Source organism: Sorex fumeus, unplaced genomic scaffold (assembly GCF_029834395.1).
Source record: "Sorex fumeus unplaced genomic scaffold, SorFum_2.1 ptg000094l, whole genome shotgun sequence".
Lineage (NCBI taxonomy): Eukaryota > Metazoa > Chordata > Mammalia > Eulipotyphla > Soricidae > Sorex > Sorex fumeus.
This window is the reverse complement of record NW_026606151.1, coordinates 595,157-621,591: the sequence shown is the minus strand read 5'-3', so window position 1 is coordinate 621,591 and position 26,435 is coordinate 595,157. Positions and strand designations below refer to the sequence as shown.

The window sequence follows — 26,435 nt, the reverse complement described above, 5'->3', positions numbered from 1 at the left end:
GCAGGCAGCGAGTAGTTCATCTGTCAGACTTGGATCGGTATGGGGCATCTTTTGATCTTATTATTTATATAGGTATGTATTGGGGACGAGCCCCTGTGATGCTTCAGGCTAGTGCTGGTTCTGTTATTCAGAAGCAAGCCCTGATGGTGCTCAGGGACCCATATATAGTGTCATGGATCAAAGGATATGGTCACATGAAAGACAAGCACATTAGCCCCCTTATTCTGTCTCAAAGATATATTTTTTAAATAATCCTCTCAAAGATTATATCTTGAGATTTTTTTTTAATTGTTTGCTTTGGGGCCACACCTGGCAGTGCTCAGACTCCTGGCTCTGCACTCAGGAATCCTAGTGTGCTCTGGGGACCATGAGATAGCGGGGATGAAACCTGGGTCTGGTGGCCCTAACCACTGTACTATCATTCTGGCCCCTTGAATTTTTTTTTTTTTGCTTTTTAGGTCACACCCAGAGATGCTCAGGGGTTACTCCTGGCTCTGCACTCAAGAATTACTCCTGGCGGTGCTCGGGGTACCATATGGGATGCTGGGAATCGAACCTGGGTCGGCCGCGTGCAAGGCAAATGCCCTATGCACTGTGCTATCGCTCCAGCCCCTGGATTTCTTTCTTTTTTTTTTTTTTTTTTTTGCTTTTTGGGTCACACCCGGCGATGCACAGGGATTACTCCGGGCTCTTCACTCAGGAATTGCTCCTGGTGGTGCTCAGGGGACCATATGGGATGCTGGGAATTGAACCCCGATCAGCTGCATGCAAGGCAAATGCCCTACCCACCATGCCATCGCTCCAGCCCCCTTGGATTTCTTTTTAAAGCTAGACTGAAAAACTGAAACTATTAAGGGGAGAACTAGAAAGTCCCTCAGAGATAGTAAGTTACATTGAGAAAAAGAATAAAAAGAAAAACACATAATAAGCATAAGCCAGGAAGGATGAGGTTGGAGAGTATAAGAAAGGCCTAGAGTCTAGCCAACCACGGCTCAGGGATCAGGACCATGACGCTGCCCTGTGCTGAAGGGGCCTCTGTCCTGGGCCTGCACAACACTGAATCCAGCATCTTGAGTTTGGTTCTTTAGCTCTGACACAGAGTAAAATGGGGCCTCTCCGTCCCCCGGTAAGACACAGGACCCCTGGAAATGGGGATAATAGAGAGAAGAGCTGACAGAACTGGGAACATCTGTCCTTGGAAACGAAGTCTTGGGAAGAAACAAGCTCCTAGAATTTCTAAGCTAGAGGAACCTTAGAAATTAGTTAGTTCAGCCCCAATCTCAGCAACTGCAGAGAAGAAACGAAGGCCTGGCGCAGTCCCCCTGACTGTTGCATGTGTCCAAGAAAGGAGCTGGGCCATCACCCATTGGGGTATCACTGAGACACTCCTGCCTCCAGGGACAGTGGACAGGCCCTTCTGTCCACCAAGTCTATGATCTCTACGGGAGGGAAGCAGAGCGTAAGGTAGAAAAAAAGAGCAATGAGGAGAAATAAGGGACTCAGAGAAAGATGGGAGTCGCTTCCTCTTCATCCAGGTCCCTTCCACACCCCAAACCACTCCATGCAGCACACTGACCTCACACTGGGTCCCCCACCCCACGTCCCCTGTGTGACCAGCTGAGTTCCCTCTATTCCCAATACCTTGTTGGGTTTTACTGCCCGCTGGAGATTCTCGATCCATTTGTCCCTTTCGGCTGCAGAACGACAGGCAAAACATTTTGTTCCTGATGATGTAGTCACCTAGAAAGGGATGTGTGGCTGAGATGGGGCTCCGGAGCGGAGGGGACCTTCTATTTTGGTCTTTGTTGCCTACAGCCTCTCCACATTCTTGGGGAGTGGGTATTTTGGGCCATACCCAGTAATGCTTACAGGTCATTCCTGGCTCTGTGTTTGGGGTGTCTGGGGATTGAACCCAGGCAGCCATATGCATAGCGTGACCTGCTTATCTCTCCTGCTCCTACCCACATTGCTTTGATTTCTTTTTATTGAGGTAAGTCAGATGGTTTATAATAATGCCAACGGTGATGCTTTAGGTAGACAATGTTATGGCAATACACCCACCACCAAAGTGCCAATATCCCCCACCCCTGAACCTCCACTTTTTCGAATCCCTTCTTCTGGGAAGGAAACCCCACCATCCCTTCCTCCGAGTCCCAGAGGCTTCTGTTCCCCTGGCGTCCCCTCCTGTGTGGCTTTCTCTCTGCTCTTCCTCTCCATCAGCCCTGCCCTCAGCCCTCCTCAGGTACCCAATGGTCTTGGTACCTCAAAACAGAACTCTTGGCCCAAGATAGAGCTGTGTACTGGCTTGATGATGGAATCTTCATCCAAGTTCAGTTCCAAGGCCTCGGCCGCACTGCTCGGACTCAGCAAGGACTCGTGGGAATGTGACTCCTTGAAACTCTGCATCAACCGGGCCCTGGCAGCAGGAGGTTCAGGAGAAAGGGTTCAGGATCCCCAATCTTCTCCAGCACCCAGGGCAAGGCCAGGCAAACCCCCAACCCCTTTCCACATGAACTCAGCCCACCTTAGGAAAGCCGTGTGGAAAGGGAGCAAACCCCCAGTGACATTCCCCAAGGGGGCGGGAAGACTGACACCCAGGAATAGATCATGGCAGAGAAAAAGAAACATAGGCAGAGACACTTCCCAGTGGGACTTCTAGGTACCCCTCCCCCATCCCATTAGAGTCTCAATATAAGGGACAAAAGGGAAATAAAGAGCCAAAAGTTCAAAGAAGATTAGACATTTGTCTGGGCTTCGACACATGGGCTTGAGCCTAAAAACACACTTAATGATTCAGAGAATGAATGAATTTTAGCTGAATCAGTCAAGAGGGTGAGGGGAAAATGTAAGAAAGCTGTGGAGTGAGGATGAAGAGGGGAGGGGACACACACACAGAGGCAGGGGCGAGGGTGGGAGAGACCAGGGAGGCCACGCAAGAGGTCAGCGTGGGAAGAGACCAGAGAGCGGAGCGGGTGAACCACAGTCCATCGTGTGGGGGGAAACCCGGCGGGGCCCAGGCGCGACGGGGTGGGCCGGGGGAGCGGCGGGCCGGGCCGGCGGGCTGAGGAGTAGCGGCAGGAGAGCGGGAGGGGGAGCGCGGGTGTGGGAGCCTCCGTGCGGCTATTTATAGCAGCCCCGTCATTCGGCTCCGTTGCCGTCAGCGCTACGCTCCCCCGGCCCCCCGCCCCCGCGGCCAGGAATACCTTGCCCTCACCCCCCCCACCCCACCGCCGGCCCCAAATCCAGCTCGGATGACACGGGAGGGGGGGCAGGGGAAGGTGTGACTCACCTATCCCAACCTCCCTACCTGCCCAATTCCCGGGGGCGGCCAGACATGGGGGGAAGGAAGGACAGGGTTCTCCCTAGGGAGGATTGGGTGAGGGGGGAAACCCAAGGAGGGACCCCGAGGAGACAATAGCAGGGAAATGGGGCCATCTCCTTCCACCCCAGCCTCACAACAGCCCTCCGCCCTTGCCCCCTCTTGCCAGCACCCAGGATTAACCCTATAGTTCCCCCCACCCCCTCCACTGGTCGGGGTACCAGAGCCAGCCTGACCCTCCTCTCCCTCCCTCACCACCCCCACCAGTCCCTCACTCCCAACCGCTCCAACTCCCCGACTGCCCCCCCCCGCCCCGACCCCCCCAGTGCTGCCTTTCCCCCTCGCGGCCCACAACCCCTTCCCCGATCCCAGAAACACTCCTTGCTCTGGATCCGGTGCTCCAGGTACAGCTCCGGGACTCTGGGCTGAGGTGCCAGGAAGACCCCCTCCTTGGCTTCACCTTCATCCCCTTCCCGGCCCCTCCCGGCACCCAGCACCCTGCCCCTCGCAGGCTGCTTCCTCGGCTCCCTTCTGGCTCCAGAACATTCATTCCTCAGCCAATCGGTGGCCTTCCACCTCTGCCCTCTCGGCCCCCAGCCTGTCCACAGGCAGCTCATCCCACCGCGCCACTCCGGCCGCCCCCTCCCCCCCCAACCTCCCGTACCGGTCATGGTCAGCACTTCGGAAGCGAGGCAGGATCTGGCGAAAGCTGCTGGTCCGGTCAAGTTTGGGTTGAGACTTCGTGCGTTTGATGGAGCTTTTTAGCCTCCGGCTCAGGAAGCCTTGCTGAGGAAGGCAAGGGGGACAGCGGTGGGCTGGGGCACGGGCAGTTCCCGCGAACCACCCTCTGCCGCTGGGGTCCCTGGAGGAAAGTGGGACTGGGAGGAAAGAGAAGACTCTAGAGGCGAGGAGTGGGGGGGCGGAGGGGGGCACAGGATCCCTGCTACCAGTTTGTCTTCCTTTGCTCCCACGGGTGCGAGCGCGCACACACACACAAACACACGCACGCGCGCGCACACACACACACACACACACACCAGCTTGGAGAAGGTGGGAGGGCTGGTCTGAGAAGCAGGGGGGCAGGACCAAAAAGGGGGAAGCAGAGAGGTGGGGAGAACACACACTCACGCTCCATTCTCCCGCCTGCCTGCCCCCTTTCTCGGAATCCTGAGACTCCAGCTGGGGTGCAGGGGAGGGGGCCAGCTGAGCCACATCTGGCAGCGCCTTCACTCACTCACCGAGGGCCGGAAGGGCGCAGCGGGGGCGGCCTCCATGCTGTACTGCTTCCCCCCAGGGACGCTCTTCCTCCTCGAGCGACCCAAATGGTATTCTGGAGGGGAGGAAAGGGGCACAGGGGGAGCTGGGGAGGAGGTCCCTGAGCCCAGCTCTCCACCCCGAGGCCACAGCCCTGTCGCCCACCTCCCCTGACCCCCTCAGCTCCAGCCTCACCTACCCCCCGGAAAGCAGCAAGAAGAACATCGGCGGCGGCCGAAAGGCTGGCGGTGGGAAGGAGGGGGCAAGGAACCTGAGCCGGAGCCCCCAGAAGGGGAGGCGGGGGGAGGCCTTAGGCCCATGACTGGGAACATCAGTCAGCAGATGGGCATGACTGAGAGGGTCGGGAAAACCCCAGGAGTAAAGGACAGGGAAGAGCCACAGAAACCAGGACCTGGCTGCTCCTCCAGCCCAGGAAGGGGGCTAGCTGGGGGGGGGGGGGGGGGTAGTCGGAGTTAAAGGTCACTGCCCTCCAGCAGGCTCTCTCCTTCTCACAGCTGGGCACATCTCCCAAGGTCCACCCGCCTCCAGGAACCTCAGTCTATCTGGCAAACCAGGCTGACCTCCCATGCCCCCCCGCACCCCCCCTCCCCCGGGCTGGAGGGGGATGCCTAGGAAGGGACAGTGCAGGGGGGCAGGGCCCTGGAGTCAGAAACTGCAGGAAGGGATGGCTGGGGGGGGGGGCGGGGAGGGAAGGGGCTCAGCTGGGCTCCATGTACACTGCAGCAGGGAAGGGGGAGGGGAAGAGAAGAATGCAGGGGAATGGGCAGTGGGGGCTCGGGGACTCCCAAGTGCCGGTAGAGAGAGGAAGAGGAGGAGAGGTGAATGGGGATGAGGCTGGGACTGCCAAGAGTCTGGAGCGGTGGCGGCTCGGAGGAAGGAAGCTGAGGTTCAGTTGCCAGAGAATTTCGAGGGGCCGAGGGGCTAGAGGAGAATGCAAGTGGGGGGATGCCAAGCTCCGGCTCCAGCTCCAGAATGGCTGCCCAGGCCTGGGCTCCCCCCTCAGCCCCACAGTCACCACTGCAGCCAATGGGGGGGCAGGTGCTGCATCAGGGGCGGGGCTACCATCTCCAAGGCAACAAGAAGCTACAGGCTGGGGGGGGGAGTGGAGAGAGAACCGGAAGAGCTGCCTGTTAACCCTCTCCTCTCCAGAGCAAGGGAAGGTGTCAGCTACATTCTCATGGGCTGCTTTAACAACTAGGAATAAACCCCAAGTTGTCCTAGAATCAGTCCCCAGCCTCCCTATAGCTCTAAAATCCAAGTATTGGGCCAGAGATACGGCTCAAAGATAAATGTGCATGTCTTCAAGGCATGAAGGAGACCCGGGCACCATCCCCAGCACCACAAGCATAATAAATGGGGAAGACCCAGGTGTTAAGATGGTTCGCATACAAAAATGTGGGTCCCAGACCTAGGAACCCTAATCAGTCCCTCCAGAACATGTGTGGCGCATGGAAACATACACTGATTTGTGGGGGTACGTGTAAACAGGAAGAACAATACAAATATAGATTGGGGTCCTGGTGCTTATGAGACATACAGACAACTCTGAGCACAGGGGCGCTGTGGGTCTACGTTCTGAGACCCTAATGCCCACATATCTGGTAGGATACATGCTTAGACATATGTGAGCACTGCAACAGAGGAGTACAAACTGACCCCTGGCCCCACAGAGCTGCTAGCGTGGATGTGTAGTCTGAGTTCCTTTGGGCAATCACAGGCAGCACATAACAGAGATGGACACTGAACCATGAGACACACACATGGTTCCCCTCCTACACACACACAAGCGCGCACACACACACACACACGAAACCAGTTTCTCCTCTAAGACACATGCTTGAGTCCACCATGATTGTCCGCATCAAGGTATCTCCACAGCCCCGAAGCAAAAACGTCCTTCATTCACAGGAACCTTTATTCACATCCTTCAGTCACAACCATCTCTGCAGAACCTCTTCACCCCAGCCCTTCCTGATGCCAACATGTGCATCTGTGACTGCTAACAGCATGGAGAAAATGCACCTACAATCCTGCTACTCATCCAACAATGCAGATAAGGGCTCAGCCCATCTTCTCTTAATCTCTGCATTGCCCACATAGGGCTGTCTTACTACCATTTCAGGGAACCCAGGTCAGCCATTCTTTTCCTCTGCAAGTTCCCCTAATAGAAACACCAAGTCTAATTTGAAATCTGCCAAAATTTGCTTTGGAACTCAAAGATTCACAGAAGGAGAACAAATTTGCTAATGGGTTCACTCGGTTCTTGCAAGTAATAGAACCTCACACATATTACCAGGAACTAAGATCCAAGAACTCACGCAGAAGTCACAGGTACGCAGAGAACACATTCACATCCGTTTAGGCTCACAGCCGCGAGGCAGAGAACAGCAGACACACACAAGGAGAAGGGGGCAGAGTGACAGGAAGCCAGGCCATGCTGTCATTAGAGCTGCATGCAGGGCCATGCACAGAAAACACAGCACACACCCGTTTCCTCGGGGAGCCAACCTGAGAAGCACACAGCGCGATCCTGGGGCTCCATGTCCCAGCCCTGAATGATGTATACACGCATGCACACACTTAACAGCCACCTACACAGACCCGTAACACAGGCATTGTGCATACACCCACACATGTACACACCCTGTGTACACACACAATTGCGCGCACACACACACACACACACAGAGCAAGTGCTTCGACTCCCACCTCTCTAATCTCGCCATCGCCCACAGCTCTCCCCACTGCCCTCCGATCCCTCCATCTCAATCTCAATCTAACCTCCCCTTTGGTCTGTCTTTCTGGTCACAGCCGGCTGAGCCAGGAGGAGGCTGCCAGGGGAGGATGAGGGAGAGTTGGAGAGCGCTTTTAAGGGGGGGATGGGGGGGGCAACTCTGAGCTGAGGACAGGAATCTCTAATGACAGCTGCAGAAACAGGCTTCACTGTGAACCAGCCACCATGTCTGGGTGACCTCCCCTGATCCCACAGAGCCTGCTTGGCCCAAACTCACTCCTACCGAGCTCCACACCTCACTCAGGTCTCCTCTCAGAGATCACCCAACCCAAAGGTCTGACGCTCGCTGCACCCCCACCCCCACCCCGGACCCCTTCTCCCCCATCTGAAGTTCTTATCTGCTCTTCTCTCTTCGAAATCTGGCTCAACTATCTCTCACATTCCGGTCTCCCAGCTATTCCGTCCCTGGCTCACTCGCGAGCCTCTCCGGCTCCTCCTCTCTCTTCCTCCCTACTTTTCCCTTTACCCACTTTTTTTCCTTCTCAGTTTTTCAGTCCCCCATTGCTGGAGGAGCTGGGGCTCACACCTGCCTAACCCAAAGGTGTTTCCGGGGGCGAGGGGCGCCAAGGCCGCTCCCACCGTCCTCCCTGCCCCCACCTGCCCACCACCCACCACCAGACACGCCCTGGACACCCATGCAGGGGCTGACACAGATACCAGGGCCAGCCACGAAACACACATGCAGACACACACACCTGCCACCAGGGACGCAGAAAATTCTGCTCATGCAGCCACACATCATGCCCACACACAGACTGACAGGACAGGGACATGCATGCACTGGGGGTTGGGGGGACATGCAGTAATATGACCAGGGACAGCCCCATAGGCCGGGGACTGGCCCAGTAGCTCCCAGCCAGGAAGCGGGCAGACAGGATAATACGGGCTGACGGCTGGCTGCTCATGTGTGCATGAGGAACTGGTCCCCCGTACACATGGCATGGACACATAGGGCACACGACCACGGACCGGACACACACGGACACACGGGTTGCCACCTCCGCCGAGGGGCTCCAAGATCACCCCCACCCCGCCGCCCCCGCGAGCTCCCCCACGGAGACTGGCCCCCGACCCCCCACCCCGACCTCCACTGCCCCCCTCCAGTTACCATAACTCCCCCCACTCGGAAGATGCAGCGAGAACATGCGGAGGGAGCAGCTGCTGCCGCCGCCGCCGCCGCCACGGCCTCCCCACCCCCCTCCCCGCGCCCCCGCACACGCGCGCCCCCGTCCCCGTCCCCGCGTCCCCACGCGCGCGCCGCCCCCCCCACGCGCGCGCGCCTCGTCGGCCCGGCCCCGCCCTTACCTCGCGCCGCCCCCCGGGGGGGTCGGGGGTGTCCCGGTGGGGGAGGGGCCCCGCCCCTGCGCGGGGGAGGGGTGGGGTGCGGCGGGAGAGGGGGCGGCGCGGCCCGGCTCGGCTCGCGCCGCCCGGCGCGGTGGGGGCGGCGGCGGGGCCCGGGACGGCCGGGACGGCCGCGCGGTGACGGCCGCGGGAACGGCTCCCTCCGCCGCCGCTCCCGCCGCTGCCGCCGTTGCCCGGGCCCCGCCGCCGTTGCTAGGCGACCGCTGCTGCCGTGGCCGCCTCTGTCACGAGCCCCGTCGCCCGGAGACAGCGCGAGAGAGACGGGGGAGGGGGGCGAGGGGACCCCCAAAACCAACCGGGCCTCCCACCATCCCTCACGGAGCAGGACCCCCCACCAGAGCCCGCGGCGGGAGCGAGGGGCAGCGGCTCCACCCAGCAGAGGAGGAGCCCCGGATTCCGATGCCCCTCGAAGGTCCGGCGACCTCTCCTGGGCTCCGGCGTCCACCGCCTCGGCGCACGCGTTCGCGGACCCAGGATCCCTCGGGCCCCCGCGCGACCTCCATGCGCTTGGCACACCCCGCGCCCCCCGGAGGGCCGCAAACGTGCACCAGCGATCGAGTCTCACTGAGCCCCCCGCCCCCTCCCCAATATATAGCCCTGGATCCCTGCCCCACCCTCACAGAACCCCGGAACATAACCATCTCGGCACCATCATCTTCACGACCACACACAACGGTGCCCCCCAGCAAGCACGCAGGCAACGCATTGCAGAGCCCCCCGACCCCCGGGTCTCGGAGGAAGGAGAAAGATGGGGACTATGTGGGCAGAGACGCCAACCGCCAGACATATGATGAACATGTTTCCCGCGCACGTGACCACTGCACACAGGTATGCACACGTGCACACACACCTTCCCTGGACACGGACATGACTCACACACACACAAATGTGACAGACAGCGCACTTTCTCTGCACACACTACACCACCACCTGGCTTTGCCTGCGACCTGCTACCCACAAAGCCCCGAGGTCAGAGGTTTCCATGACAACGACACAGCCGGACCCACCCGGGCTGGCTGACTGAAGGGAAGGCAGGGAGCACTTGGAGCTGGGCCACAGGCTCTCTGAGGAAGAGGGCCTGGAAGCAGCGATCCCTGAGGGGTCGGGGAGCTAATGGAAGGGGAGGGGTCGGCAGCTGCTGGGGGAGATGGAGGGCCTGGGTCCCTGGGCCTGGCAGGGGAAGACACTGGCCGGGGGCAGTGCCAAGGGGGTTTCTGGGGGCTGAGGGCGGCTCTCTGCACCTTGGCTGCAGATCTCTGTTCTCTGCCTTCATCTCCCCTCACTGTTCCCATGGAAACCTTTTAAGCGAACTTCTCAGGAAGACAAAAATCTTTTTTTAAATGACTAAAGAGGGGGGTGGAGGGGGGGGCAGAAAGCGGGAGGGAGGGGCAGAGACAGATGGAGAGCGGGAGAGAGGTGGAGAGACAGACCGCAGAGATAGCTCTACAGACAGACTGAAAGGCGAAGAGATGGGGGGTCTGATGGTGGTCCACGGGGGGCCAGAGGGGAGCAGGGAGAAAACAAGAGAACTGGGGAGGGGCAAAGCAAGGGGGTGGCAGAATTGCAGGAAATAGCAGCAGTCAGTAAGAGGGAGAAGAGGGGCAAGAAGAGAGGAAGGGCCCAGGGCCCGAGGTCTGCAAAAGAAGACTCAGGAGCGTGCGGGTGGGGCCGAGGTCTGGCGGGGAGGGCAGGAACTAGGTCATTCGCGCCCAAATCCCAGACCCGGGCCGGGAGGGGCAGGGACGGGCACCCTCGGACAGGAAGCTACAGATCTAAGCAGACTATTTTTGCAAGCACCCGGGAAACGGTCAAACTTCGCTGCTGGAGAAGAGGGGGAGGGGGGAGCGAAATAGAGCAAGGACCACCCCCCCCGCCCCCACCCCAGCCTTCGCCACCGCGCGCAGCCCGGAGGAGGGCGCCTCGCCTGCTCCGCCCCGGCTCCCACTCTTAGGAAGTGAGACTCGGTCTCCGCCCCCACCCCGGCGGCTCGGTCGCCCTGCGGTCCCTCCTGCCCGCCCGCCACTGTCCGGGGCACGAGCCGGCTCGGCCGCCGTACCATGCTCGCCGTGGGGCCGCCCCTCCACCGGCACGGAGACTGTGCGTCTCAGCAGTTTGTTGCGGCTGGACTCGCTCCTCCGGTCCCGGATCAGAAGGGGGTGTATCTAGGGGATGGGGGGGGCGGGTGTCAGACCTCCCGGGCCCACCGAGGGAGGCTGCACCAGCGGCCCGCCCACCTCGGCCGACCCCTGGGTCATTCCTCTTTCCCTTGCTCCCCGAGTTTCTCTCCTTCCTGCCTTCCCGTCTCCTCCCCCTACCCCCCACCCCCGCCCACCGCCCCCTTCCTCTCCTCCCCAGGCCTTCCTCCACGGGTTTGGAAACACCTGGAGCAATTTCTCCCGAACCTCAGCCCTTCCTCTCTCTCTCCTCGCTATCCTGGGGAGGGGGCTTCACTCCCAGCATCCACTTTCCCCTTGCCCTTCAGTTCCTCCAGCCCCCCCTTTCCTCCCACCCGCCCACCTCCCTCACCCCCTTCCCTCCCTCCCTGCTTGTCACGGGGGTAGCAGAAGCTGCATTTATAATCAAAATCCACAGCTTGTCTCCCTCCCACAGCCCGGCTTGCGGCCAGACTGGGACCCAACCTCCCCGCCCCCCACCCAGGGCCTGGTCACCTCCCCCCACCTCTCCACGTCTCCCATGGTCCCCACTTAATCTCTCACTTCCCCTCTTCTCTTTAACCATCGCCCCCTCCCCTTAAGCTTCTTCCTCAAAGGCCCCCTCTCCAATTGCCCACACCTCTCCAATCTCCTCCACCGCTACAGGACACCCCCCACCCCCAGTCCCTAGTCCCAGTTCCTTAGCCCATTCAGTTTCAATGCCACCCCCAACTCCCACTGCTCAGGTTGTTTCCCCCCAATTCCACCCACCTCCCCATCCCTCACTTTTTCCACCCGGGATTCTGGCCGTTCCCAGAGCCCCTCAGCTTTGCTGGCCACTGGGCCAGGCCCCTGCCTCCGTTCACCGCCTTCCCTCTTCCTCCACGCACGACCTCCCATTCTTCTTGGTTCCCCCATTTTTCCTGTAGGAGGCCCGACCCTTGGGTAAGGTCTGTGACCGCTTGTAAGCCACTCAAATGTTCCCAGCGCCCCAAACTCAGACTCCCAAAACACTCTGCCCTCAGACCCCTGGCCTGAGGACAATGTTTCCGCTCTGATCCACATCCTCCACTTGACCCTGTGACCTGGAAGTTCTCAACCCACCATCTCACCACACATTTACTTGCTCCTGGGTCCCTGGGGGACCCCAACTCTACTTTCAGCCCTGCTCCCCACACATTCCCCAAAAGCTTTGGGGTACACCTTTCACCCCCTGTGAGAGGTTATCATTCTCTAGAGCTGGTCCCCCAAACTGCCCCACTGCCTGAATCTCACCTTGAGACATCCCCCATCCTATTTTTTTGCCTGCCCCCCCCCACACAGACACCACCCCCACCCCCTGCCTCTGAACTCCACGGTCACCTTCCGCCCATTTCATCTCCAATCAGGCTCATCATTGCCTCTTCCCCAACTCTTCCTCCCCTGGGACAAAGTTCCCCACTCTCAGCTCCCTTCAGCCCAGCCAGGCATCTCCTCTGAATATCCAGTCAGTGCCCGGGGAAGCCCTCAGTGTCCCTGAAACTGGCACCTCCCAGTCTGGTCTTCTCTGCCATCCACACCAACCCCGCTGCCATCATCTCCCAGAAACCTTCAGGTTCCTCTTCCTCTCCCAAAGTGCTCGCTTTCCCCTGCTTTATCTCAGGATCCCACCCTCCAGGTGCTCGGCTCCATGAGCGGGAAAGGCCTCTTGCTCAGTTGGGGGAAAAGGAAGAGATTCCCCAGGGTGACTTTGGCGGGGACCCTTCACAATAATTCCTATTTCTTCACCCTTTCTCCCAGCCTCCCATTTCCCTTTCACATTCTCCCTTATCCCACAAGAAGGGCAGGTGAAGCCAGGGGACATCCCCAGATCTCAAGAAACCGCCATCTCCCCAACACTTCCTGTGGCCCTCAGTCCCCTGGCCCAGAGAGAGTGCCCGCCCCTTTGGTCCCAGCCCAGCCCAGCGGCCAGCCTTCTCCACTGCTTACAGATATGTCTCTGTGCCTTCTCTGTGTCTCCCCTCTTCACTCCTGAGGACTTGTCCCCATCTTCCAGTGCACATTTTGCCCACATTACCCAGAGGTCTTTCCCAACCTTCACACCCCGCTCACCTCGTCCTCATCCAGCATGAGAAGCTGGTTCCCCGAGATGATGCAGAACCGAGGGTTCCAACCAGGACGATCATATGGGGAATGAACGTATTGGGTTCGGTGCATAGGGGGTCCCCGTACATCTGGGGGACAGAGACACACAGAAATGGTAAGGGAGGCTCTCTGCATTTGGGAGACAGAGACCTAGAACAACAAGAGCCCACAAACGTGGGAGAAGGAGACCCCACCCGCCTGGAGGAGGTCACACGAGGAGGTGAGGCCCCTGGAAACGCTTAAAGAAGAGAAGAAGAGCCTCTCTGTCTGTGGGGAAAGAGGAGAGGGGACCACATCACAAGGGACTCCGCAGATTGCGGGGGAAGGAATACAGAAGGGTGGCACAGGAATTGTAGAGCATGACAGGGCACAAGCTGAGGGTCAGAAATGAGGAAGGAATATTCTCCATCCATCCACTTGGGAGAAATCAAAAAGCAAACTTGGCAGGTGAACAGAGATGGATGGTAGGTGTGGAGGGAACGGGAAGGCACCCCAAATAACCGCAGAAGACAAGAACTTGGGAGGCGGCCCCACCCAGCTGCAAAGGAAAGTTCCACAGCTGGAGGAAGCAGGAAGAGGTTGAGATATAGAAACAGGTGGGGCAAGAGCTTCTGATAGCTAGACAACGGGAAGGGAGAGGGAGTGGAGCCTTGCGCCTATTCAGAGCCAACCACTAGAGCCTCCACTTCCTGCTTCTCTGCCAATCTCGACACCCACCCACCCCCAGTCACCCTCAGCCCACAACCCCCTTAGCCCAATCCTGCTTAACCTATGGGGAAAGTTCGGATCCTCCTAGTAGAAGGAGGAAAATGGACCTGTCAGCGTGTGGCTATAGGAGCCCAGAGTGAGGAGGGAGGAAACAAGCCCTGGTTTGAATGATTAGAAATGGAATTGATCTCTTCGCCGCCATCCATGCCCAGAGATGAAAGATTCCACACTGCCATCCATGCCCGCTTCCCTCCCAGTCTCCATGGGCTGGAGGGACGCACATGCCACAGAACCGTCACCTCACCAAGGCACTCGAAGAGGGAAAATGGAAGAATGGAAAATCTAGGTCTGTGACCGAAGCGGGCCTTCAAAGACTAGAGGTGGGGCTGGGCCAAAATTTCCCCAGGAATTTTGAAGAAGGGATGGGGAGCGAGAGGACAGCAGGTAGGGTGCTTGCTTTGCACTCACCGACTCAGGCTAGATCCCCGGCATCCCATAAGGCCACTGGAGTACCACCAGGAGGAAGCTCTGAGTGCAGAGCCAGGAGTAACCCCTAGCATTGCTGGAGTTACCCACCTCCCCCCCAAAAAATTCCAGAAGAAAGAGCAAATCGAAAAAGAGGGTAAACCAAAGCAGGTCCATGTTCCTCAATGTCCACCACCCCCAGGACCCTCTTCCCCAACTTTGATGTTCTTCCCATGCCGCCAACCCTGCAAACACATTCTCTCCTTTAAACCCCAATGCCACACACCACAGTGCAGAAGACCTTCAGAAAAAAACGCAAAATCAGATTGATGGCATCAAAATGACAGAAATTAGTCTTCAGGTAACAGCAAGTTGAGAGGAAGACAAAATCTGAAATCTTTACAGAATAAAACACAGCTATCTTGCAGGGCTAGTTCTGGCCTTTTGGCTTCATTCCAACTGAATGCTGTAATTTTGAGAATTTTATATATATGTATGTATAAAAACAACCTTCACCTCTTTTTGTCTATAAGCATATCCAAACGGATCCAAACTTGCAGATCAGAGTCAGAAAACTCCCAGAAAACAGATACAGAGAAACCCCAGTCCTTTAAAACTATCTCTAGGCCATCCCAGAGACAATCCAACACCCTTTAGAAAGTAATCACCACTGCCAAGGCTCCGAGACTGCAGACGCTGCAGGCTACAAGCCCACCGCATTCAGGCTCCAAGGACCCCCAGAGGAGAAATCTGTTGACACACATAACCATTATGGAAAGGGAAGGGGAGGGGAGCTCAGGCTACAGGCACGGGAGGCAGGTTAGAGTCTGGAGGGGAAGGACACAGGGAACTCAGCTTCTGAATAACTCTGGAGAAACACAGACACAGACACACACACACACACACACACACACGAGTCTAGACTTAAGTAAGAATGATTCTGGGAAACAGATGTAAGAGACTGAGGAACACAGCTGAGAAGGGAAAAAGATTTACTAGGATGAGAAATCTCACAGGGCTCAGTTGGGGATCTCCTATAGGCCCTGTTCCAGCCATCATGCCTGTGTCTTGGCACCCCAATCTCCAACACCCCGGGAAGGAGGGAAAAACAAAAAAGAATGAGTGATAAGAGTTGGGTTATTAAAGGAAAGTGGGTAGGCACAGACTTGTGACAAGATAGGGAACGGGGCAGACAGGAAAGGTTGGGCTGGGGGACAGGTAACAGGGAGGGATCCAAGAGCAAAGGAAGCAGAAATGATGGTAAATTCCCAGGGACCAGGGAATCCACCGGAAGGGCCCAACTGGACACGGGGCACAAGAAATGAGGTGGCCCTAACGGAGACTAGAACAAAGGGGTCATCAAGAAAGACGGGGTAGAGAAGGGGTAGACATAGAAGGCCCTAGCAGAGAGAGGACAGGGAGAGGATGGTCAGCAGGGGAGTGCTCTGGGGGAAGGACAGGAGGGGGACGCATATAAGGAACGGACACCATATGGGGGGAAAGATATAGGTGATGGACACCAGAGGAGGGAGGGGGAATGGAAATAAGGATTAGAGGAGGGGGAGGGGTTAAAAGTGAAGAAGTGAAAGGAGTAGCTGAGACCCCAGGGGTTACATTTCTGCTGGGAGGGGGGTCTCAAAGGGGGTTAGAGTCCAGGGCAGGGTTCTCACCTGCACCTGGTCCCACTCAGTCTTACTTGCATCGCCCTCCCCACCCCCACCAAACACACACAATTTGGCCCTCCTCTGCCCTGGTCTCTCCTCCCCCAACCCATTCCTCTCTCTCTTCTCTTCCCTCCATCTGGACCCTCCAGTCCCACAGCCCCCCCCACTGCCTCCCTCTCTCTCCATCTGGCCCCTTCTTCTCTCCCTCCATCCTCCTCTTTCTCTCCCCCCTGCCCTCCTCGGAGCCCCCTGCCAGAGTCTTCCCCTCATCATCTCGCTGGCTTCTCTTTGCACCCCTGTGTTTTCATCCCCCCTCTCAGCTCCTTTCCTGACACTCAATCCTGCTTCCTTGATATTTTCTTCATCTCAGCTCCCACATCCAAATGATTCCTGCAGCTCTTCCCCCAAGCCCGTGCTATCTTCCCACCCTTGCTGGCGATCTCCTTCCCCTTCATCGTTTCCCTCTCAACGCCCCCTGTCCAGGCCTGCTTCCTGGTCCCTCCGACCCTCATCGCTCCCTACCCTCTGGCTTTTAATCCCTCCTTTCCCACTGCTCCTCTCTCCCTGCCTTCCCGGTCCTCCTCTCTCCCTCCATTTCAGCTGCTCCCCTCCCTGGCCCCAGTTCTGCCCCCCTGCCCCCGCCCCTCCCCCGTGCCCCCCCTCTGGCCCTTCCCCTCCCCTCACCACCGTACCTCTGAAGGGGGCATAGGACATCGCGGGGATGCTCCCCCGATGGATGGAGGCGCGAGACCTGCTCATCAGGCCTGGGGGGGAGGGGGCGGGGGGGCCGAGGGAGAAAGAAGAGAGAAAGAGGGGGAGAGAGAGGGGGAGAAGGAGGAGGAGGTGGAGGAGGAGGAGGAGAGAGGAGGAGAGAGGAGCGGAGAGGAGCAGAGAGGAGGAGAGAGGAGGAGGAGGAGGAGAATAGGAGCCAACGGCAGCAACGGCAGCCGGGAGAGAGAGAGGGGGGCGGGGGAGCGAGCGAGAGAGGAGAGAGCAGGAGGAGGAGGAGGAGGAGAGAGAGAGAGAAAGAGAGAGAGAGATTCTGCAGCCCCCACCCCTACTCCGTGAGAATCCGGGCAAGCGACCCTGACTCCAACTCCCCCGAGAAAGAAAGAGATCAAGAGAGCAGTGGTTCTAAAGACGGGGATCCCAGACCCTGGGGCAGAGAGACCCCAGACCCACAAAGATTCCTTTGCCCCCGCCCACAAGAAGGTTAATCTGAGACAGAAACTCAAAATGTAGAGGATAAGAGACCCCCTCAATTTCAGGATGACACCCCCAGCCCCTCGAGGGGTCAAAGGTTCTTGTGTGAATGCCCAGGTTCCAAAAGACTCTCCATCACCCCAGAATCATCCAGTCCAGACTCCAGGGTGACTCTGGCACATCAAACCTGAGCCCCCCCACTTAATAAAAAGGGGAGGGGGGGTCCCAGCTTCCCAAAGACGCCAAGCTGAGAGCTCTCAGAGAAATCACACTGGAGAGGGACTAGAGACCCCAGACTCTGAGCTCAGGGGGGAGAAACTTCCCGTTGGGGCAGGGAGTGAAGAGAGAGACCCACTCCCTCTGGAGCTGGAGACCTCAACGCCCCCAAACTCTCAGAGGAGTTTGAATGGCCGCAGAGCGTGACCCCAGAAACACAGGGCCCTCCCACCACCACACCTGAGAGGAAACTCGGTCCTCAGAAGGGAGAGCCCAGAGTCTTACAGGCAGACCCCTCCCCACACACCCACCCACCCACCTACAGGCAGAGATCTTGGGAGCCCTCAGCCCAGCAGAGCAGCCCGCCCACACGGGGGACCCCAGACTCTGAAGGCAGGGGAGGGGCTGTGGCAAGAGCCGTTGTTCCCTCCGTCGCCTCCGCCCACCTCTCTCTCCTTAGTGGCCCCTCTTTCCATTTTTGGGTCACAGGAAGTGCTTGGGCTCCTGGGAGGTTATGTAGGGCAGGTCCTGGCACTACAGGGGGGTGGGGCAAGGGAAGAGACCCCTGTCTGAGGGGTCGAGCTGACTTGGAGAGGGACATCGGATGGACATGAGGGACACAAGCACCTGGCGATCTCTCCCCGTCCCCAGCCTGCTGCCCTCCTCTCTCTCTTCCCCTGAGGGGCTTCAGTAAGGACGTGTGAGGTGCCCTCAGTCCCGCTAGCATCGCCGTCGGACCCGTACAGGGAAGCCCCTGCTCATCTCTCCTCACCTGCGAGCATCTGCTCTGGCCCGCGCCTGCCCACTCACTCCCCCTACCCAGGGACAGCTGGCTGCTCAGATTATCCCTGTTCCTTCCTCAGCCCAGGCATCTGTCAGTCCCAACCAAAATGGCAGGGGGCGCTCTCCTCGCCCCCCGAGGTCCGAGCTCCTCGGGCCCTCCCCGCCGTACAGGCCCTCGGGAGCAGTGCAGGGGCTGTTACTAGGCACACTCTGGGGTCTGAAGGGGACTCGCAACTCCGCCACCTGACGCATCAAGTCTGCAGGGGTCTCCAGCCCCCGCCCCCCTCGGAGAGCCCAGAGCTCCCGTCACGTGGCCTGCGGGCCCGGCCTGCGATTGGTCGCTGCCCGTCGCTCATTGAGCTACAGCCGCCAGGGGAGGGCCGGCCCCCTCACGTGACCGTAGAACCTCCGCAGCGCCTCTGCTCAGCCTCCTATTGGCTCTTTTCGGTTTACACGGAAACGGGCGTGTCATTTCCTTGCATGGTTGCAGATCCGGCTGCCGATTGGTCACATTCTCCCCCGCTCCGCCCCCCGTGAGGAGGCGGGGCAAACCGGCCACGTGAGAGCCAGGATTGGCTGGCTCGGGAGGCTGGGGGGGGCTCTGCTGTCACGTGGTGTGCGCCGGCTTCTATCACGTGGTTGCTGCCCAGGTAAGAAGAGGCCTCTCTGCCTGGGCCGGGGGGCCTTTGTCCGCGTTCCTTGTGGCATTAGAGCGTCTACCCTCCTCACCCACCCTAGGCTGCATGAGGGTGGGACGGGCTTCCGCAGTCCTGCTCAGCGGAGGGGTGAGTGGCCGGCCCCGCCCCTTCCGGTCCTCGAAGCCTCGGCCGCTACCCGTACCCCAAGTCCCACAAGGTGGCCCCCGAGGAGGGCGTGCAAACCTAGTCACTGCTGCAGTTTTCCAAGCCCCTCCCGACCGTCAGGGATGCTTTCCTTCCGGGTGTGGAAGAGGGAGGGTCCCGGGTCCCAGCGAAGGCTTCCCGGGGTGCAGTTTCCTGGGGCCTCTGTAGAGACATCGAATTCACCTGCTCTCAGGCCGCCCTGCTCCTGTCGCTTCTTTGGATGCCGACGCTGCTGCCTGTGGCCTCTCGCCTTTTATTGCTACCCCGAGCCTGGCTGTCCATGGCTTCTGGAAGCCCGCCGGCCCCGCCCACTTCGTCCTCCAGCTATGTGCCCGGCTCGGTCTCTGCAGCCTTTGTCACCTGCCCCAATGAGAAGGTCGCCAAGGAGATCGCCAGGTGGGGAGCGCAGAGGGAGAGGATGATGGAGGAGCTCGAGTAGGGCCGGACGCCGCGCCCTTCCCCGACTTGCTGTCCGTCCTCCCTGCTTTGGAAACCCGTGTCTGGGTGGCCCGTGCAAAAGTTGTGTCGTGGGGCTCTGACGGGGACCATCTCTTCACCTCCAGGGCTGTGGTGGAGAAGCGCCTCGCAGCCTGCGTCAACCTCATTCCTCAGATTACATCCATGTGAGTCATGAGAGATGGGCTTACCCTAACAGGCCAGGGCCGACTGGTGCCTGTTTTCTGGGGGGAGAATCTGCCCTTACATCACACTCTCCCTCACCTTTTCAGCTATGAGTGGAAGGGGAAGATCGAGGAAGACAGTGAGGTGCTGATGGTGAGAACGTCCCACCCCCAACAAAACCTATCCCTGCACCCCTCTGTCCCCAGTGTGGCCCCCTCAACTGACAGCAAGAGCCAACCATGTTTCTCACCCCCCCCCCCTTAGATGATTAAAACCCAAAGTTCGTTGGTTCCAGCTTTGACAGATTTTGTTCGGTAAGAACTCTGGTGGAGGGGAGGGGAGTGTGCTGTGGGGTGGAACTTGCTGGACAGGCTGAAGGGGCCGGGGCTTCTGGCTAGTGCGCACCCATCCCCCACTCCCCCATCCTTTTCAGTTCTGTGCACCCTTATGAAGTGGCTGAGGTGATCGCGCTGCCCGTGGAGCAGGGGAACGCGCCGTACCTGCACTGGGTGCGCCAGGTGACAGAGTCGGTGACTGACTCTGGCACGGCCCAACCATGATCAGGAGATCCTATCAGCCCCCCTCCTACTTCCATGCCCTTGCCTTCTCCCAGTCTCTAATAAATGGCTTTCTTTGATTTTCTGTCTCCTGCCTTTCTCATCATCACCGACGTGCATTTGGCTGACACGTAAAGAGACGTGCTTCTTGTCCCTGCGTTCTCGTCTTTCAGAAGGACTCGGCACAGTCCGATTTGTTGATTTCTCTTTATTTCAATCATACAGAGTCTGGGATCTTTGATCAGCTCCTCCCCTCCCTCCCTCCTCCGTCTTTCGAATTCAGGGGTTAAATAATTTTAAAAAATATTTAAAAAGTTGTAACAAAATAACATCAAAGGAAATGAGAAAGGGGGTGGGGAGGGGTCAGGAATCAAGAGGGGAGCAGAGAAGAGGCCTCTTCCCCAGCCCCCCTCCTGGATTCCAGCCTGGGCAGTAGGGAGAACTACTCCCCAGGTACATCCCAGCTGCAGGTGAGGTCAGAGGTCAGGGAATTGAAAGTGCCAGTGTGTGAATGGGGAAGTGGGCAGAGGCAGGCTGCTCAGAAGATGCCCCCACCTCCCCACTCAACCAGGTACTGCACAGAGCCATCGGGCCGCACTCTCCGAGCCAGGACGCGGACGGGGTCCCCGCGGGACAGGTAGCCAACCCCACCTCGGACTCCTCCCGCAGCCCCAGCAGACAGACCACGGCACAGGGGAGAAGAAGGTGCCGAGCGTCGGGGAAGACTTGGGGAGGGGGCCGGGGCTGAGGAAGATGAGGCAGTCATCGAGTGAGGGGGGGCACTCTTGGGGACATCTGTGGGGAAACCAATGTGAAGTTCCAGGGGTGACCTAGGCAGAGAAGGTGAGTTATGAGTCTGGGCGTAGAGAAGGGGAGAAAGGAGATCACAGCAGATCAGAGGAACCAGAGAGAGAGAGAGAGAACACTAGCTTAACGGTGTGACAGGCAAACGGGTAGACTCACCTGTCTGGGGGTTCACCATCCCCAGAGGTCCCTGCGGTGCTGGCAGAGGGGTGGAAGGAAGCGAACATCCGGATGGGACTGCTGTGGTGAGAAGGGGAAGAGTCAGGACCTCAGGCAGGGGAGGCAAATCCCCTCCTCCAGAGAAGGCAGCGTTTAGATACCACCCACCTCTCCAGAGTATTGGCAACCAGATCGTGGTTCTATTTTTTTTTTTTTTTTTTTTTTGCTTTTTGGGTCACACCTGGCGATGCTCAAGGGTCACTCCTGGCAGTGCTCAAGGGACCATATGGGATGCTGGGAATCGAACCCGGGTCGGCCGCGTGGAAGGCAGACGCCCTACCCGCTGTGCTATCGCTCCAGCCCCGTGGCCCTATTTTTCCTTTGTTTGGTTTTGTTTTGGGGGGCACACCCAGAGGTGCTCGGGGCTTCCTCCTGGCTCTGTGCTCAGGAATCATTCCAGGCGGCTCAGGGGAATAATAGAGGGTGGCGGGGACCAAACCAGTGTGTTGGCTGCGTGCAAGGCACGAGCCTTCCGCACTCTCTCTCCAGCCCCCAGAGACGTGGTTCTAGAAGTCCCCGGAGAACAGAATTGGGTAGCCCGGGAGGAGGGAGCAAAGCATCCTGGGATGGAGCGGACCGAGGGGGGATTTCACAGAGGGCCATGCGGTCGTCGGAGGCGGAGGCACACTGACCTGGGCAGGCAGCGGGCATCTGTGGGCCGGAAGTTGTAGCCGCTGCTGCCCTGGTAACTCTGGTTAGGGCTGGGGGATGGCGGCGACGCCGAGGCCTAGAAGACTGGACGATGAGAAAGAGCCCCCGACTCCTTCCGCCCACCAGCGGCCTCTGGGGTGCCCCCCTAACCTGCAGTGCCCTCTGCAGACGAGCCCGCTCCCGCTGCTCCTGGGGCTCGGGCCGATGGCGCGCTGCTGACGGTGGCTCCTGCGCCTCCATTTTCCCCTTCTGCTTCCTCCTCAGGGGCTCTGGCTCCGGCCTCCGACGCTTCCCCAGGGGACGTGAGACCCCTCCCCCAGGGCCCTGCCCTGAAGGGAAGCTGTAAGAGGCCTCCTTATCCCCCCAGCCCCCTCCCGGTTACCCCCAAAGACCGCCCACACACCCCAGATAAATACCCTGGGAAATTCCCCACCCCCCCTGGACCAGTGACCTGGTGGGGGCTCCATCTCCAGGAGGAGGCTCCACGGGGGGCGGGGTCCGCGCATGGAGACCAAACAGGCATTTCCTCTTCTTAATCTCCCTCCCTGAAATGAAACTGGGGTGAGGGGAGACATGATACACGTCAGTGCTGTGGGCCTGGGCCCCTCTCCCGCCACCACTTCAGCCTCTTCAGAGCCCTTCTTCCCAGCGGCCACCTTCGCTCCTGCCCTTCCTCCCTCCAGCTCACCGGTCTTTGTGGCTGTTGAGCGCAGTGAGGAGCTTAGAAGAACGTTCTCCCTTGGGGGTGTCTGAGAGCTGCGGGCAGGAAAGGGAAATGCGGTTAAGGGAGCACTGACCCCCCACCTCCCCCTATTTCCTTCTCCCCGTATTATCCTGGAACCCCCAAAGCTTCCCTCCCCTTACCTCCCCAAGGAGCAGGCTGTCCCAATTCTCAGAGGTGAATGGGAGGATCTCGCGGTCAAAATCAAAGTATTTCTTCTTACAGCAAACACTGAGGTGATAGAGGACGAGATGGGCCACGTCCACCCTGGAAAAACAAGTTGTCAAGGTCCCAGGAAGCTTTGCAAAAGTTCCAGGAGTCCCTAGGAGGGAGGCTGGGGATGCCTGGGGGTGCTCTGCTGAGGAGGGGGGGTCCCACCCAGCTCACCAGCGAAGCTGCAGCCTCCTGACCTTCTCTGGGCCGCCCCGACACACGCAGCATTCAAATTCATAGAACCTGGAAGTGGACAAGAGGGGAGGACACACCTTACCAGGGGAGAGAGCATCAGTCCACGGGGCAGAGAGGAAAGCCCAAGCTTCCGAGGGTGGGAGGGGTGGAAGACGGACAGGAACAAGGGGGTCAGGAAGTGCAGCTCCGGGGGTGTCTGCGCTGGTGGTCTCACCTGTCCCCATAGAGCAGGGGTTTGCTCAGACACTGGGTGCAGGCCTCATGGAACCACTGCAGGCAGCTCTGGCACTGCAGCATCTTCAAGTTCCACCTGGGAGTCAACACACACCTGTGGCCTCTGATACTTTCCCCGCTGAGCTGCCCAGACCCTGCTGATCCCCACGCCCCTCGGCCACCTTGGCGCCCTGGAATTCCCACACTCCGGCCCCTCGCCCGAGCTCCTCATTACTCACTCCCCGGGTCCACCGCAGTAGCAGTAGCTCTGCTGCCGGTTGCTCAGATGTCCTGCGTCCCAGTCCAGCCCCTTCAGTCCGTACGGCAGAGATAGCTTCATGCTCAGCATGGCCCGGGCATAGGGGCCCTTCTTCAGCGCACCCCCCCTCTGCACAGACAGAGCAGGCAGGAGCCTCAGGGGGGTGGGGGAGGAAAAGCTGGGGGCAGGCTTTCAGGGGGATGCTCCCACGCACGGGTTTACCTTGGTGGCGATGGCAAAGACGCACTGGCGGCAGACCCAAGCCGCACCTTCTCCCTCTCCAGGGCCCGGGGCCCTTGGCACATGGCAGTCCTGGTGATAAGCTGAATAACGACAGTTCTGAGTGCCCACGATGGCATGGCATACCTGTGTGTGCTAGGGGGCAGGGGCCACTTCCCCATCTCACTGCACCCTGGCCCTGGGTCCTTTGGGGGAGGTGACCCGACTCTTATTGAAAGGTGACGGGACTGGAGCTCAGAGGGCTGGGGACCTGCCCAGGACATGGGGCTCAATCGTCGTAGGGTCCCCGCATCCCTCTTCAGTGGTCGCCTCGCCCTGTGCTGGCAGAAGTGTGGCTACAGTGACGAGACTGGCCCGAGCAGGGTTTCGGGGACTCTGGCCAGGGGTGGTGGCACCAAGACCAACATGGGAGGGAAAGACCAGCTGGTCCATTCAGGTGTCCAGCCCGCTCACCATGGCGACACTTGTCACAGCTGACCAGCCGGTTCCCAGGGCCCACGGTCTCGGAGCGGCAGACACAACAGAGGAGCTCCTCCCCGGGTAGGGCAGCTGTGAGGGGACACAGGATCAGGGGGGCTGTCCCTCATCCTCCACCCCACACCGGGTTAGTCTCCCAGGAGATGCCCGACCTCAGGCCCCTGGGGTCTCACCGGGGCTAATGTCTTTCCAGAGAACCAGAAACTGGGAGTCATCCTCAAACTGGACCAGACACACCTCCCGGGCACTGTCCACCTGGAATGGGTGAACGGAAAAGCTGTTTCAGGAGCCGGAGCCAGAGGAGAGGAGTGGGCAAAGGTGACAGGTCAGAGGTCTCACCTTCTTGATGGTGCCCAGATACAGCAGCCCATCTGTCCATCGAGCCAGCACATCCTGACCCTCCCAAAGGCGAGGTCTGGCGCCTGGCGTGGGCGCGGGGGAAGCTGGATCCCAAAGTGAGGGGGCACCGGAGCGGCTCAGCCGGGGGGGCTGTGCCATTGCATCCTGGGGGGGCCTGGCCAGAAATGGGTGGGGAGAAGGTTATCAATGCTGAGAAAACATCCCAGTGCAGCTACATCCCAGCCACCAAATCCCCGAGATCCCCGAAGAGGAAGCCACTTGGCACCCCTCAGAAGCTTCGAGGCTCCAGCACTTGGGCTGGGATGACTGGCTTTGCCACCCCTAAATCCTTTCCCCAACCTGGCTCTCTGGCTGCCAGCTTCCCGTGCTCCCCTGGGATCCCCTGGCCTGGCCTTGGGCTGTCAGCAGCCGCGATGGTCGTGGGAGCAAAGGTCGCCCCTCCTCTCTACGCTCACCCTCTGCTACCTATTACGGGGACCGTAATTGGGGTGTTCCGTTATCCAGAGCCGTGTTTGGGGAGCTGTTCGGGAAATGTTTTCCGGAGTAGACAGGGCTGCCTTCCGGCCCGCGTGGCTCATTCAGAGCAATTACCCCGGTGCAGGTTATGTCAGGTCACCCTCAAATTCGGGGCTCCCGGTCCCCGCGTTAGATAACTTCCCTGAGTGCCCCGGGAGGGGGGCGTGTCCCAGTCCCGGTCTCCACTCCCCACGACGGCGGCGAGTCCGAGCGGGGACGCGAGTGGACCCAGCCCGCTGCCAGGGCGCCCCGGCGCTCGCGCCCGCGCCCTGCGTGCCGACCCCCGGCTCCCTGCCCCCCCCCCCACGGGCGCCTCCCGCCGCCTCCTTACCAGTGACAGCTGGGGCCGCCCGGAGCTGGGCGCGGGCAGACGTGCGAGGCCGAGGCGAGCCCCCCGCGCGCAGGGAAGGCACGTCTGGGCGTCCGGGGGGGTGTGCGGGCAGAGGCCGGGGGGTCCCCAGGCCCAGCCCCTCCGTCCCGGCGGCTCTGGGGCGTATGACGCAGCAGCCAAAGCAGCAGCAGCGGCGGGAGGAGGCGGCGGGGGGAAGGAGGGGAGGGGAGGGGAGGGACAAACCGGCTCCGGGGGAGGGTGGTGGGAGGGGAGGAACGGGGGAAGGAGGAGCCGGGGGGGCGGGCACCTCCTCACCCCACCTCCCTCACCTCCTGCAGGCCTGCGGGGCTCGGGCGCCCGCGGCGGGAGCCGCGCCAGGCCCGCGGGCCCAGGGAATCCCCGTAGCCCCGGCCCTCCCGGGGAGCGCCACCCTGGGGCAGGAGGGAAACCCCTCCCGGCTGCCGCCCCGGGCCCCGCGCTCCGGCCCCGCCCCCGCCCCGCGGGCGCAGAGGCCCCGCCCCCCGACCCCGGCGCGACCCCGCCCTCCATTCACCTTCCCGGCCCGGCCCCGCCCCCCGCGCCCGGCGGGGACCCCCGCGCGTCTGCGCACGCGCTACCCCTCCCGCCGCACCTGGGCGGGGAGCGGCCGCCCGGGCTGGGCGCTGGCCGCGGGCGGTTGGCGCGGGCAGCCGAGGGCCTCCGGCGCGGGTGCGCGGCCGCGGGGGCCGGCGGCGGGCGGTGACGCCGCCAGGGCCAGCCAATGGGCAGCGGGCGGCGCCGGCCCCGGCCGTTCGAAAGGGAAGGCCGGGAAAGGGCGGGAGGGAAGCGCTGGCGGCTGGCGGGAGGGTGCCCTGGCCGAGTCCCCGGACTCGGTTCCCACCCGCGCGCCCACGGAAGGGGCGCACCTGCCCCAGGCTGGGGCGCTAGGGAAGCGGAGGGATCGGCCTGGGAGGGGAGCTGACTGCGGACTGGCCGGATAGGGGGGTCGGACCGGGGGGATCAACCCTCCCCCCCACCCGCCTGCAAAAGTACTTGGGACTGTGGACAAATCCATCTCCCAAAAATGACGAAAACAATCTCTTAGTATGCAGTCATGAATCTTTATTTAAAACAATTTATTTCATAGCCCATATACAGCACCCCCTCCCAT

The 26,435-nt window shown here is 60.1% G+C and overlaps 3 protein-coding genes across 17 annotated transcripts in view; 1 reads left to right on the top strand and 2 right to left on the bottom strand.

Moving 5' to 3' along the window:
• Nucleotides 1-16,696, bottom strand: part of SYNGAP1 (synaptic Ras GTPase activating protein 1) — a 31,660-nt gene extending 14,964 nt beyond the window's left edge. For 7 of the 13 annotated variants that reach the window (XR_008794990.1, XR_008794991.1, XM_056132428.1 and 4 more), the window contains exons 1-7: nucleotides 16,557-16,696; nucleotides 12,995-13,116; nucleotides 10,807-10,912; nucleotides 4,558-4,649; nucleotides 3,984-4,105; nucleotides 2,263-2,416; nucleotides 1,642-1,740 (exon numbers count right to left, since the gene is read on the bottom strand). Coding sequence is in view for 11 of the 13 variants with exons in the window: in XM_056132428.1 (XP_055988403.1) it covers nucleotides 1,642-1,740; nucleotides 2,263-2,416; nucleotides 3,984-4,105; nucleotides 4,558-4,649; nucleotides 10,807-10,912; nucleotides 12,995-13,116; nucleotides 16,557-16,623 (762 nt within the window). In the remaining 2 variants the exon portion in view is untranslated. Of the gene's footprint in view, nucleotides 1-1,641; nucleotides 1,741-2,262; nucleotides 2,417-3,983; nucleotides 4,106-4,557; nucleotides 4,650-4,772; nucleotides 4,894-8,496; nucleotides 8,549-8,693; nucleotides 8,814-10,806; nucleotides 11,033-12,994; nucleotides 13,117-16,556 lie in introns of those variants that run through there. The other 6 variants (XM_056132429.1, XM_056132433.1, XM_056132437.1 and 3 more) reach the window with 6 other exon arrangements.
• A 1,970-nt stretch (nucleotides 16,697-18,666) lies between these two features.
• CUTA (cutA divalent cation tolerance homolog) lies at nucleotides 18,667-20,166 on the top strand. 2 transcript variants are annotated; one of them, XM_056132465.1, is made up of 6 exons: nucleotides 18,667-18,716; nucleotides 19,102-19,304; nucleotides 19,472-19,531; nucleotides 19,637-19,682; nucleotides 19,794-19,843; nucleotides 19,963-20,166. In XM_056132465.1, exons 2-6 carry the CDS (start codon nucleotides 19,129-19,131, stop codon nucleotides 20,087-20,089), a joined length of 459 nt encoding a protein of 152 aa, XP_055988440.1. In that variant the 5' UTR covers nucleotides 18,667-18,716; nucleotides 19,102-19,128; the 3' UTR covers nucleotides 20,090-20,166. The 2 variants fall into 2 exon arrangements, with proteins under 2 accessions (XP_055988440.1, XP_055988439.1); XM_056132464.1 differs by lacking the exon at nucleotides 18,667-18,716 and adding an exon at nucleotides 18,723-18,851.
• A 117-nt stretch (nucleotides 20,167-20,283) lies between these two features.
• Nucleotides 20,284-25,958, bottom strand: PHF1 (PHD finger protein 1). Of its 2 annotated transcripts, none has more exons than XM_056132453.1 (15): nucleotides 25,286-25,958; nucleotides 24,418-24,592; nucleotides 24,252-24,333; nucleotides 24,055-24,150; nucleotides 23,584-23,684; nucleotides 23,342-23,490; nucleotides 23,104-23,199; nucleotides 22,869-22,937; nucleotides 22,625-22,748; nucleotides 22,449-22,516; nucleotides 22,212-22,316; nucleotides 21,911-22,100; nucleotides 21,742-21,836; nucleotides 21,050-21,127; nucleotides 20,284-20,916 (listed from the first exon to the last, which is right to left on the bottom strand). In XM_056132453.1, exons 2-15 carry the CDS (start codon nucleotides 24,574-24,576, stop codon nucleotides 20,625-20,627), a joined length of 1,704 nt encoding a protein of 567 aa, XP_055988428.1. In that variant the 5' UTR covers nucleotides 24,577-24,592; nucleotides 25,286-25,958; the 3' UTR covers nucleotides 20,284-20,624. The 2 variants fall into 2 exon arrangements, with proteins under 2 accessions (XP_055988428.1, XP_055988427.1); XM_056132452.1 differs by having other exon boundaries at nucleotides 21,050-21,130; nucleotides 25,286-25,956.
• Between the last annotated feature and the right edge of the window lie 477 nt (nucleotides 25,959-26,435).

Bases quoted from the DNA above. Each gene is read 5' to 3' on its own strand.
- CUTA (XM_056132464.1), top strand. From the start codon at position 18,810: ATGAGGGTGGGACGGGCTTCCGCAGTCCTGCTCAGCGGAGGG. The intron at 19,532-19,636 runs GTGAGTCATGAG...TCACCTTTTCAG, and splicing joins ATTCCTCAGATTACATCCAT to CTATGAGTGGAAGGGGAAGA. The intron at 19,844-19,962 runs GTAAGAACTCTG...CATCCTTTTCAG, and splicing joins GCTTTGACAGATTTTGTTCG to TTCTGTGCACCCTTATGAAG.
- PHF1 (XM_056132452.1), bottom strand. From the start codon at position 24,576: ATGGCACAGCCCCCCCGGCTGAGCCGCTCCGGTGCCCCCTCACTTTGG. The intron at 23,685-24,054 runs GTGAGCGGGCTG...GTCGTTATTCAG, and splicing joins CTGTGACAAGTGTCGCCATG to CTTATCACCAGGACTGCCAT. The intron at 21,837-21,910 runs GTTAGGGGGGCA...CCAGTCTTCTAG, and splicing joins GTCTGCAGAGGGCACTGCAG to GCCTCGGCGTCGCCGCCATC.